Source organism: Mirounga angustirostris, unplaced genomic scaffold, assembly GCF_029215605.1.
Source record: "Mirounga angustirostris isolate CCGP_5_RB_7025 unplaced genomic scaffold, mMirAng1.0.hap1 SCAF_7, whole genome shotgun sequence".
NCBI classification, from domain to species: domain Eukaryota; kingdom Metazoa; phylum Chordata; class Mammalia; order Carnivora; family Phocidae; genus Mirounga; species Mirounga angustirostris.
Window position 1 is genome coordinate 50,411,892 of NW_026991715.1, and position 12,978 is coordinate 50,424,869.

The 12,978-nt window shown below is 36.9% G+C and overlaps 1 protein-coding gene across 1 annotated transcript in view; it reads right to left on the reverse strand.

Moving 5' to 3' along the window:
* The window catches only part of CENPK (centromere protein K), a 41,876-nt gene that overhangs the window by 27,227 nt on the left and 1,671 nt on the right, over positions 1-12,978 (reverse strand). Inside the window, exons 2-4 of the mRNA XM_045895501.3 lie at positions 11,677-11,731; positions 5,497-5,645; positions 2,787-2,843 (exon numbers count right to left, since the gene is read on the reverse strand). Coding sequence (XP_045751457.1) covers positions 2,787-2,843; positions 5,497-5,613 — 174 coding nt within the window. The 5' untranslated portion in view covers positions 5,614-5,645; positions 11,677-11,731. The remainder of the gene's footprint in view (positions 1-2,786; positions 2,844-5,496; positions 5,646-11,676; positions 11,732-12,978) is intronic.

The following is a 12,978-nucleotide window of genomic DNA, read 5'->3' on the forward strand; positions in this document are numbered from 1 at the left end:
TTGGGGGGGGGGGGGATTTAATAAATGTACTCCTTCAATTACTATTTATAGCACATAGTATTCCTTTTTTTAAATTATGCAGTTATTTTATCTTATTTTTTTTGAGATTTTTTTTTAAAGATTTTATTTATTTTTTATTTGAGACAGAGAGAATGAGAGAGACAGAGCACATGAGAGGGGGGAGGGTCAGAGGCAGAAGCAGGCTCCCTGCCGAGCAGGGAGCCCGATGCAGGACTCGATCCAGGGACTCCAGGATCATGACCTGAGCTGAAGGCAGTCACCCAACCAACTGAGCCACCCAGGCGCCCCAAGATTATTTTTTTATTTAAATTCAATTAACATATATTATTGGTTACAGAGGTATAGGTCAGTGACTCATCAGTCTTCTATAATACCCAGTGCTCCTTACATCATGTGCCCTCTTTAATGTCCATCACCCAATTACCCCATCCCCCCACCCCCCTTCCCCTCCAGCAACCCTCAGTTTGTTTCCTATGATTAAGAGTCTCTTATGGTTTGTCTCCCTCTCTGATTTCATCTTGTTTTATTTTTTTCCTCTCTTCCCCTATGATCCTCTGTTGTGTTTCTTAAATTCCACATATGAGTGAGATCATATGATAATTGCCTTTCTCTGATTGACTTAGTTTCATCCACGTCATTGCAAATGGCAAAATTTCATTTTTTTTTTTGATGGCTCAGTATTCCATTGTGTGTGTGTATATATATATATATATACCATGTCTTCTTTACCCATTCATCTGTCAGTGGACATCTGGGCTCTTTCCATAGTTTGGCTATTGTGGACATTGCTGCTATAAACATTGGCGTGCAGGTGCCCCTTCGGATCACTACATTTGTATCTTTGGGGTAAATACCCAGTAGTGCAATTGCTGGGACATAGGGTAGCTCTATTTTCAACCTTCTGAGGAACCTCCATACATGTCTTCCCAAGTGGCTGTACCAGCTTACTAGTGACTCTGATTCAGTAGGTCTGTTTCTACAATATGAAAACCACATTTCCCAAGAAAACCAGATGACAGTTTATTTACTATATAATGCTGTTTCAAATACAATATTCAGTTTTACCCGGTACAAGAGAACTCTATATATTTATTGATAGATGCAAATTTTTTTAAAAGATGGCTTAATTCTTTACTAGTAATTTTTAAAGATCTGATATAATAGGTACTTCCAAAAGTGACTAATTAGTTTTTTCCCCTTCTTTTTCTAGCTCACTCATTCTCATTTTTATTCAGTATTGTTATGCTCATAGATTTTCATTTTTTTCATATTGTTATAACCAATCAAGGCCATTATTCCTTTTCATGCTCAAATGATATCAAATTTGTGTCTTTTTGAAGCAGTGCCTCAATCTTTATTTTTCATAACCAACATTTTTTTCAAAATAGACAGTTTTACACTGAATAGCACAAAAGTAAACTTAAATTACCAACAGTTTACATGTAAGCTTGATTCCAGTCTTAATGAAAAGAAGTAGAATAAAAACCAAAAGCCCTCAGGAAAGCTTCCGTACTATATCCCGCTCCATGAACTGATGGCTGCTGGCTCTGCTTCTGACTTCCCTTGTCTGCTGCTCTCCGTGTAACAGGCCATGAAGCACACGAACCCGCAACTGCAGCTTGCTGGTGGCAGACACAAGCATACACCGTCCTCACCTGCTGCCCTTGTAACAAACTGAACCAGTTTTTAAATGTAAACTGCATGATTTGGAACTCAGGAGTACTTCAATTGGTTCTTTTTTTTTTCTTTAAAGATTTTATTTATTTATTCATGAGAGACAGAGAGAGAGAGGCAGAGGGAGAAGCAGGCTCCCAAGGAGCAGAGAGCCCGATGCGGGACTCGATCCTAGGACCCTGGGATCATGACCTGAGCCGAAGGCAGACGCTTAACCATCTGAGCCACCCAGGCGCCCCTTCAATTGGTTCTTATATCTTCTGACATGCTAATACCAGTTTTAGAGAACTTTCTTTAGAATCATTCATATATTTGACTTTGTTCTTAAAATTAATACTAAAACATTTTTAACTTTTCATATGGTCAAATATATCTAGTTTTCTTTTATAATATCTAGGTTTCTACTACTAGCCAAGAAGTTTGTCCTATCCCTAAACTGCACAAATAGTCTCCTAACTTTTCTTGTAAGATTTTTATGGCAATCCATCCAGAATATATGTTTATATAATGAAAGACAGAGGTCCAATTTTATTTTCTCCCACATGGATAACTAGTTGTACCACTATCATTTATTAACTAATTCATCCTTCTCCCACAAACTGGAACTACCATCTTTGTCATATTTTAAATTTTTAATCTGTTGCACTGATCCATTGGTATATTCCTAAACCAATTCCATAGGTTCTTGATTATTAAAATGGATATCTTAATCCTTTATTTAAACATACAGTAAAATAAGTTAAGGTTCCACACATATAGTAAAAAAAAAAAAACTGGCTACTATACCTAAGACAAAGTAGGACAGTATGTGTTCAAATTTTTAACAAGGTATCTCAGTTGCAGTTTTTCACTCAACAGTTAAACATATGTGTAACTGTTAAAAGATAGAGAAAATATTTAAAATAGTTTATTCAAAAAGTATTTAGAATACTTCTTTTAAATCAGGAAGAGTAGAGAATTTTCTAAGTGATTAAGCATACAGGTGTCAACAAAACTATTATGTGGGTTTAATACAGATGAATAATATTCTTATCCAAAACAAAATGAATTAAATTTATCTATTTTTAGGAAGAAAAAAAAAGGATTCATACCTGAGCATTTGAATCAGTGAGTGTCTCAGTTCCAACAAGTGATAATTTTTTCTGACACTTGATTTAAAAAGTAAATAAAAACAAAACAAAAAGCAAAACAAAACAAGTAAATAAGTCACACACTATAAGCTTTTATATATAACAGACAATTCCCTTTCCATCTTCATACCAATGTAATATTCCTTTAAAATAATAAATACAAATAACTGATGTAAAAGAAGAGTTTATATTCCTCACTTTCTAAGCAAGAAGATCAGGAAGGCTCCCAAACAGGTCCTGAAGTGAACATACCAAAAGTAGAAGGGGATACTAGATTCTATGTAGAACAAAAAAATGAGCATAAGATATAAAGAAAGAGAAAATATAAACTAATAGCTAGGGTGAATTAGAAGCTAGATAATGGAAAAATAGGAAATAAGAGAATAAGAAGGAAAGCACTATAGAAAAATAACAGAAGAGGTAAAAAGATAGTTAAGATCATAAGAAAACAAAGCCTTCAGGAGACATTGTTTCTATTCCATTTTTAATCCCACAACCATTAATAGTGATTACATCTGATTGAAAATATGGGTAATTTAAATTTTATGTGTGTGTTTACTTCTGGTAGCAGTTATCTTTTTACAAAAAAAAAAAAAAATTTTTTTTAAAGATTTATTTATTTGAGAGAGAACAGGGGCAGGGAGAGGGGCAGAAGAGGGGAGAAAGAATCCCAAGCAGACTCCATGCTGAGTTCGGAACCCAACATGGGGCTTGATTCCAGGACCCTGAGATCACCACCTGAACCAAAACCAAGAGTTGGATGCTTAACCGACTACACAACCTAGGTGCCCCCAAAAATGGTTATTTTTAAATTCCAACTTCTATACTGAAAAAATACCAAAATGAAAAAAAAAATTATATAATCTTGAAAATACACTAATCATACAGAGTACTAAGGATTTATATTAAAAAATAATTTTAGGGGCAACTGGGTGGCTCAGTCAGTTGAGCATCTGTCTTCGGCCCAGATCATGATCTCAGGGTCCTGGGATAGAGCCCCACACTGGGCTCCCTGCTCAGTGGGGAGCCTGTTTCTTCCTCTCTCTCTGCCCCTCCCTGCAGCCTGTGCTCTCTCTCTCTCTCAAGTAAATAAATAAGATCTTCAAAAAAAATTTTTTTTAAGAAAAAAGGAAAAAAAGAAAACCAATAACCTGCCCTAATCTCAAATTTTACTACAAAGAATGGGATGCAAAGTCTGTGGCCTGTATCATATACTATGCTATTTTAAGTACAAAAACTTTTACCAACATACTATAGTTTACCAGAAGTGATTCTATCTCACTAATTCAGAAAATGTACATAAATTTCAAAGACAACATTTTCTAAATTAATTCATATTTTCACTCAAACTCCATAATTACGTGTTCTCTCCACTATTCTCCGTCTTAGGAAACGAACCTCACCAAGGTTGGCCCAAACGAAAAACCTGAAAATATCCATAATTTTCCCCCATTTCACAACAATTAAGTTCCAAATCCTTTTGGTCCTCCTTAGTATCTCTTAAATCCTACTATTTGCAATGACAGGATTTAGCCCTACAGTACTTTTTTTTTTTTTTTAAGATTTTATTTATTTATTTGACAGAGAGAGACACAGCGAGAGAAGGAACACAAGCAGGGGAAGTGGGAGAGGGAGAAGCAGGCTTTCCGCTGAGGAGGGAGCCCAATGTAGGGCTCAATCCCAGGACCCTGAGATCATGACCTGAGCCGAAGGCAGACACTTAACTTACTGAGCCACCCAGGCGCCCCCTTACAGTACTTCTTACCAGAACTAGTACTAGAGCCTCCTAAATGCTCTTTCTACCTGTAGTCTCAGTCTTCTATATTTCATTTTCTTCAAAATTACCAAGTAATTTTCCCAAACTGCATCTCATGTCACTTCATGTTTATAATCTTTTAATGGTTCCCTATACTATAAACTTGACAAAATCCTCAATGTTCTTGCTCCTAATTAACTTTCCAGCCTTACTCCACAGGTCCTTCTTCTAATTTACTAAGTCATAATATTCTACCTAGAGTTCTCTAAACTCTCCCAATGTTTATATATTTTGTTCCTTCTGCTTTGTGTAACTCTCCTACTTTCAGAGGCTACTTTCTATTTATTCTTTAGAAATGAATTCAGTTATTACTTGCTTTTTATTTATTTTTTTTTTTAGAGGTGGGGGGAGGGGCCGAAGGAGAGGGAGAGAGAGAATCTTAAGCAGGCTCCACACCCAGCACAGAGCCCGAAGTGGGGCCCGATCTCAGAACCCTGAGATCATGACCCAAGCCAAAAGCAAGAGTCGGACACTTAACTGACTGAGCCACTCTAGGCGTCCCTAGTTATTACTGCTTTTAGAAAGGTATACTTGACCCTTTCAATCTAGGTTTACTATTCGTCCTAAGTTGTCTTTGCATTTCTACCACAATATTTCTAATACAATGGCTACTGCCTCTATTAGATGATAACCTCCTATGGCAGGGACAGTCATAATTTTTTCTCTTTCTATAGCTCATTTGGCATAAAGAATCTTGAATAAATGCTTATAGGTCTAAAAGCCATATAAATATTTATCGTATAATATAATGGCTTCCAGGAACCAGCATAATTATTTTCCTTAAGTCTATTATTGAAATGGAATTAAATCTTATAGTAATTAATATATATATCACTTTTACCTCTTGGTACTTACTTCTTCCATATCTTTCCACATTTCTTCACATTCTTTAATAAGTTCTTCTTCAGCATTTGTAACATCTTCCATGTCTGTAGTACTGTCTGGATCTAGATCTTGCTGATTCACTGACATGTGCCTTGTAATAATTAGCCTTATAAGAAAAACTGAAGTAAAAAATATTTATTCACTTAACAATATCTGTTGAACACCTATCACCTGCCAGATACTCATCTAGGAACTATACATGTGAACAGTGAACAAAATGGGCAAAAATCTGTATCATGGAACTTACGTTCTCTCTCTCTCTTTCTCTATATATATATGTACCAAATAATTTATACATGGAAATAATAACTTTTTAAAAATATTTATTTATTTGAGAGAGACAGAGAGAGAGCAAGAGAGAGAGAGCACATGCTAGCAGGAGGAGGGGCAGAGGGAGAGGGAGAGAGAGAATCCTCAAGCAGACTCCCCATTGAGCGAGGAGCCCAAGTGGGGCTCCATCTCAGAACCCTGAGATCATGAGCTAAGCCGAAATCAAGAGTGGGACGCTTAACCAAGTGAGCCATCCAGGCACCCCAATATAAGTGGAAATAATAATAATTTTATGGAGGAAAGCAAGACAGGGAAGAAAACAGGAAGTGCTTGGGCAGAGGTAATGTAATTTTACACATAATGTGGTCATTTAAGGTCATTGAGAAGCTGACAACTGAGCAAAAACATGAAGGAGATAAGGAAGTGCAACAGGGGGCGCCTGGGTGGCTCAGCTGGTTAAGCAACTGCCTTTGGCTCAGGTCATGATCCTGGAGTCCTGGGATCAAGTCCCGCATCAGGCTCCCTGGCTCAGCGGGGAGTCTGCTTCTCCCTCTGACCCTCTCCTCTCTCGTGCTCTCTCTCTCTCTCATTCTCTCTCTCGTAAATAAATAAATAAATCTTAAAAAGAAAAAAAAAAGGAAGTGAGACAGGGATATTTAGAGTAAGAGGTTCCAGGCAGGGAACCGCCAATGCAAAGACCCTAGGGCAGGAAATATGACTGCCATGTCCTAGAGCAGTAAAGCAGCCAGTGTGACTGGAGCAAAAGTAAGGCAGAGAACACAAGATGGGGTCAGAGAGATTACAGGGATGACATCATGTGGGCTTTGTAGGCCATTTTAAGGACTTAGGCTGAGATGATAAACAATTAGAGGGTTTTCAAGAAGAGAATGACATAATTTGAATTATATTTTAACAGTACAACTCTGGTTAACAACAGCCAGTAAGGTAAGAAGTAGGAACCAGTTAGAAAGCTATTGCAATGATCCAAGAAATTTTTTATTATTAAAAAAGCTTAGGCCTAAGCAATTGGAAAGATAGAGCTGCCAGCTGATTACTGAGATGAAGAAGTCAGTGGAGGAAACAGATTCAGCAAGATATGGGGGAGTGATGATTAAGAATTCAATTTCAGACTTGCTAAATTTAAGTTGTCTATTAGTGCAGAGTCTGATTAAGCAACTGAATGTACAGTACGCAGTTCAAGGGGGAAGTTTCAAGCTAGAATTTGAGTCATCACCATATAAAATATTTAAAGCCGTGAGACTGGGTGAGATCACAAAAGCAAGAGTGTACAGGCAGAAATGAGAAGAGTTCCAGACCTGGAGAGAATGAGGAAGAACCACCAAAAGAGTCTAAAAAGCACCAATAAAAGGTAAGAGGAAAATTAAGAGTATGAAATCCTAAAACTCAAAATACAAAAGTATTAAAGGAAGGAGTGATGAATTATCAAATTACCAAATGCGAGAAAGGTCAAATAAGATAAAAACAGAATTGACAATTTATTTAGCAACATGAGTAGAGGACTGTATTTTCCATAAACAGTCACAGCAATATTTCAGGTTATCATTCCCTATTCAGAGGCAGAACCTATTTATCCTCCCCATGAACCTGACTATGACTTTCTGACGGTCTTTATGAATAGAAGTCACTATGGAAGTGACTTCCAAGACTAAGTCATAAAAGGCAATACCACTAATACCTCTGTCTCAGAACACTATCCCTTACAAAGCAGCTACCACGCTGTGAGGAAGCCCAAACTGGCACAAATGAAGAGACCAACGGTGAAGCCCACATAGAAAGGAACCAAGGTTCCCAGCCAAAAGCTAGCATCAACCATTAGACATGCACATGGACATTCTCATGATTCAGCCCTCAGACTTTTGAGTCTTCTAGACAAGGGCCTAGACATTGTGGAACAGAGACAAGCTGTCCTGCTGCATCCTGTCTGAATTCTTGATGCAAAGAATTGCTGAGCATAGTAAATGGTTGTTTTACACCTTGAAGTCTTAGGATAATTTGTCACAATAATTTCAGTGGAATAAATACACAGAACTGGAGGCCTTCATAAGAGTAGTTTCGGTAGCGAGGTGCCCGGGTGGCTCACCCAGTTGAGCATCTGACCCTTGATTTCGGCTAAGGTCATGATCTCAGGGTCGTGAGATCGAGCCCCACATGGGGCTCTGTGCTCAGCGGGGAGTCCGTGTGAGATTCTCTCTCTGCCTCTCCCCCCTGCTCATTCACATGCGCTCTCTCTCTCTAAAAGAAATAAACAAATCTTCAGGGTAAAAGAAAGACAGGAGAAAATAGAGCATCTTAAACAACACAGAAGGAAATATTGTAGGAGTTGCAGGAGAGAAAGAAGAATGGGACTTAATACACATGTAGAGAGGTTGATTTAAGAATGAAGTATATATAGTTCATTTTAATGGAAGGGTAGGCAGAATATTAGGGGCATAGATGCAGGTACATTCGTAGATGTGTTGATAGGATCTTATGGAAGTTCTATTTGGACGGCTTCTCTTTTCTCAGGGAAATGGTAACTAAGGTCATCAGCTGTGAATGCGAATGGGGAAAAGCACTGAAGATTTAAGAAATACATTAAGAAATGTATAAAAGATATATAAGAGAATGGGATAGGATAAAATAGTAGAATAACTGGAGAGCATTAAATGCCCACTTGAGATTATTAGTTATCAATTTAAAGTGAAACTAAAACATGGTTATATGTTTTCTTCTATAATGTAGCCACACAGGTACGGACAAAGACAAAGTGAAAGAATGACAGTCTTTCAGGTATGACCACAGGAATGAGTAACTACTCTAAGATGGAGAATATAATCAATAGAGGAAAAGAGGTCAAGAAAAAGAGAGGCCATAAATGGATATTAAAATCACTATGAAGTATGACAGTAGTGCTGCAGAGGGTTGCAGTGAGCAAGAAGCTAAAAATCTTCAAGAAATGAAGGAGCATTATATAATCTTGCTAGATAACCACTGCAAGGAGTGGTAGGTGGTGGAGTCTGATGGCATGAAATGCAAAGGTGGGACAATTTTAAGGAAGTAGACAGAAGAAAAAAGAATAATAAAGATGTCTACCCCACAACACCAAATACAAATCAGAATAACCCACTCCCCCAAAATACTAATTTTATGGAACTTAAAGTTTTATATTATTTAATCAAACTTATCAATAGAGAGGTTTTAAAGAAACTTAGGGAGATACATCATGTTCACAGACTGAAGGACTCAATACTGTGAAGACGTTACTTCCCCCAAGTTGACCTATTAAATCTTAATCAAAGTTTTTGTTTGTATTTGGGGCACGTGACAAGCAAATTCTAAAGTTTATGGTAAGGCAAGGGGCCAAAAACAGCCAAGACCATCATGAAGAAGATGAGAAGATTTGCCTTAACCAGATTTTAAACTTATTATAAAACTATACAAATTTTTATAGAGTGGAATTAGCACATGGATAGGCAAACTGAACAATGGAACACATTTATGGACCTATGATATATAACAGAGATGGCAATGCAAATTTTTTTTAATTTTATCTATTTGACAGAGAGAGCGAGTGAGCACGAGCAAGTGGTGGGGAGACGGAGAAGCAAGCTCCCGCCTAATGAGGGGCTCAATCCCAGGACCCTGGGATCATGACCTGAACCAAAGGCAGATGCTTAACTGACTAAGCCACCCAGGTACCCCCACGACAATGAAAATAAAAGGGATATAAGAACAATCCAAACTGGAGGATATTTCATATACTATATTGCTTTTTTTTCCCATGTATAATTTGGTCTTCTATGGAACTTACTCATTCTTTTTAACTAACTGCATAGTATTTGCGGGGGGGGGGGGGGAGAATAAGCCTAGATATATACCTCAATCTTAACACCATCCCTGCATTCCTCAAAAAATCCAAAAACAGAAATGATAAAATAGAACATGAAGAAAACATGATGACAATTTTGCTTGGATTGGGAAAGCATTTCTAACAAAACTAAGTAAAATTTCTATAAAATTTTTAAAAATTCTACATGGACAAAGATATCATTAAAAAGTTAAAATTTAGGGCGCCTGGGTGGCTCAGTTGGTTAAGCGACTGCCTTCGGCTCAGGTCATGATCCTGGAGTCCCGGGATCGAGTCCCGCATCGGGCTCCCTGCTTGGCAGGGAGTCTGCTTCTCCCTCTGACCCTCCTCCCTCTCATGCTCTCTGTCTCTCATTCTCTCTCTCAAATAAATAAATAAATAAAATCTTAAAAAAAAAAAAAAAAGTTAAAATTTAGGGGCGCCTGTGTGGCTCAGTCGTTAAGCGTCTGCCTTCGGCTTGGGTCATGATCCCAGGGTCCTGGGTTCAAGCTCCACATTGGGCTCCCTGCTCAGCGGGAAGCCTGCTTCTCCCTCCCCCACTCCCCCTGCTTGTGTTCCCTCTCTTTGCTGTGTCTCTCTCCGTCAAATAAATAAAATCTTAAAAAAAAAAAAAAAAAGTTAAAATTTAATCTAATACCTCATTACTAAGACGCCACACTGTGTGTATTTTCCCTCATGGCACTGAGTAAGAGATCCAAATTGCTCAACCAAAAAAAAGCTAAAATGTAAAACCCAAAATTTAAAGAAAATATTTGTGATATATATGGCACCCAAGACTTAATTTTTTTAATGGATAATGAATGCCTACAAATTAATAAGAAAAGAAAATCTAACAACCAACCATTAAAAAAAAAAAAAAACCACCTAAACTCAAAAAGTTATCACCATAAAAATCAGGACATCTACTACTTTTGGAGGGAGGGAGAGAGAAGGTAGAAGAGAGAACTGTGATTGGTATGGGCCAAATAAGTGACTTTTGAGGTGATTATCAAAGTTTTATTTCTTGATCTCCATGGTGATAAAGGCATTCACCTTATAATAATTTATTTATTGGGGTGCCTGGGTGGCTCAGTCGGTTGGGTGTCTGCCTTCAGCTCAGGTCGTGATCCTGGGGTCCTGGGATCGGGCCCCATGACAGGCTCCCTGATCAGTGGGGAGCCTGCTTCTCCCTCTCCTCCCCACTCGTGCTCTCTGTCACTATCTCTGTCTCTCTCAGATGAATAAATAAAATCTTAAAAAAAAAAAAAATTTACATTTATTTTATGCGGGTTTTGGTATCTATATTTTACTTTGCAATAAAAAGCTAAACAACAAAAACATTCCAATAGAAATGGGCAAAGGACACAAATGCGGAATTAAAAAAATGAGAAATATCTTTTCAATATAAAAAAATGCATTCTTAAACTTACTCAGAAGTCATAAAAATGCAAATTAAGGGCACCTGGGTGGTGTCAGTTAAGCAGTCAGTCAGTTAAGTCAGTTAAGCAGCTGACTCTTAGTTTTGGCTCAGGTCCTGATCTCAGGGTCATGAGACTGACCCCATGTCAGGCTCCATGATGAGAGCAGAATCTGCTCTCTCTTCCTCTCCCTCTGCCCCTCCCTGACTCACATGCACTCTCTTTTTCTCAAATAAATATATCTTAAAAAATATATATATATACACACATATATAGCAAAAATATATATATATATAGCAAAATAAACAAGTGTTACTTTTCATCCAGACAAGCAATAGTGAAAAATTTCATAAGAAACAATATTGAGAATAGTGTTGAACAAGAGGTGTGCACTGTTGGTAAACCAATCACTTTGGAGGATAATAAGAAATATCCATCAAAACTTTAAATACTGTTATCTTCTGACCCAGAAATTCTATTCCTAGGAATAATCCTATAGATAGATATATTTGCTTTAGTCTACATGGGTACGCTTACTACAACATTATCCAAAAAAACTTTATGTGAACTCTACAATCGGACTGTCTAGGTTTAAATCCTGGCTTCAATACTTACAAGCTGTGTGACCTTGGGCAAGTCACTTAAACTGTCTGTGCCTCAGTTTCCTTATCTGTAAAATGAAGATAATATTACTTACCCCATAAAGTTATGACAGTTAAATGAGTTAATATGTATAAAGCTCTTAGAACTGTCCCTAGCATATAAAGAACTATATCATTATTAGCTACTAACATTACTATTAACTATCTGAAGTCAACTAGTAAGACTAGTTAAATTACTTATGTCATATCCAAAAATGTTTACACAGAACATCTTCCTTGCTATACATAAAAGATATAGTTAAGTTCACAAAGCTACAATCATTAACAATTTTAGAGTATTTTCAAGCAAGAGTCAAATTTTATATACATATTTGTTTTAAATATACCTTAACTTAAAAATTAAGTGCAAATTGATCTTTCCCCACTTTGTAGATACTAATCAGTAAAATACATTATGAGTATGTGAAAAAAATGTGAAATTGTGTGTGTGCATGTGTGTGGATAGACGTTCAACAAACTAGCTGAAATGGCAACTCAATGTAGCATGAGAATACAAATAAATTAAAACATGTAAGAGTTTAACTTTATCCCTTTCCCACATTTTGTATCCTTAAATGTACCTTTCTGAAAAGAGAGTAAGTCATCCTCTGGGGATCTCTGTTAGTATTCCAATTCCCACTCACTTATTGAAGAATATTGCTATATTTAGGGATACTATGCTATACAAACTTAAAGAGCTAATACCAAATTAAAGAAACTCATACTATTATTGGAAAAAGACTAATATACATGAAATAAACTAATAGAAAGTATCCATATAACTCTTAAGATCAATGGAACAGACTAGAGTCCAGAAATAAACCCCACACATATATGGTCAATTTACAACAAAGGAGCCAGTAATAAACAATGGGGAAAGAACAGTGTCTTCAATAAATGGTGCTGGGAAAACTGGATAGCCACATGCAAAAGATTCAAACAGGACCATAATCTAACACCTTACACAAATACTAACTCAGAATAGATTAAAGACTTTAATGTAAGACCTGAAACCACAAAACTCCTGAAAGAAATACAGGCAGTAATCTCCTCGAGGATACTTGGCAGGTGGGGGAGAGGGGGTTTGACACCAAAAGCTAAGGCAACAAAAGAAAATATAAACAAGTGTGAATTCAGCAAACTAAAAAGTTTCTGCACAGCAAAAGAAATCATCAACAAAATGAAAATGGAAGGGGAGAAAATACTTGAAAATCATATCTAATAAAGGGTTAATATTCAAAGTATATTAGAACTCATACAACTAAAGAGCAAAAAA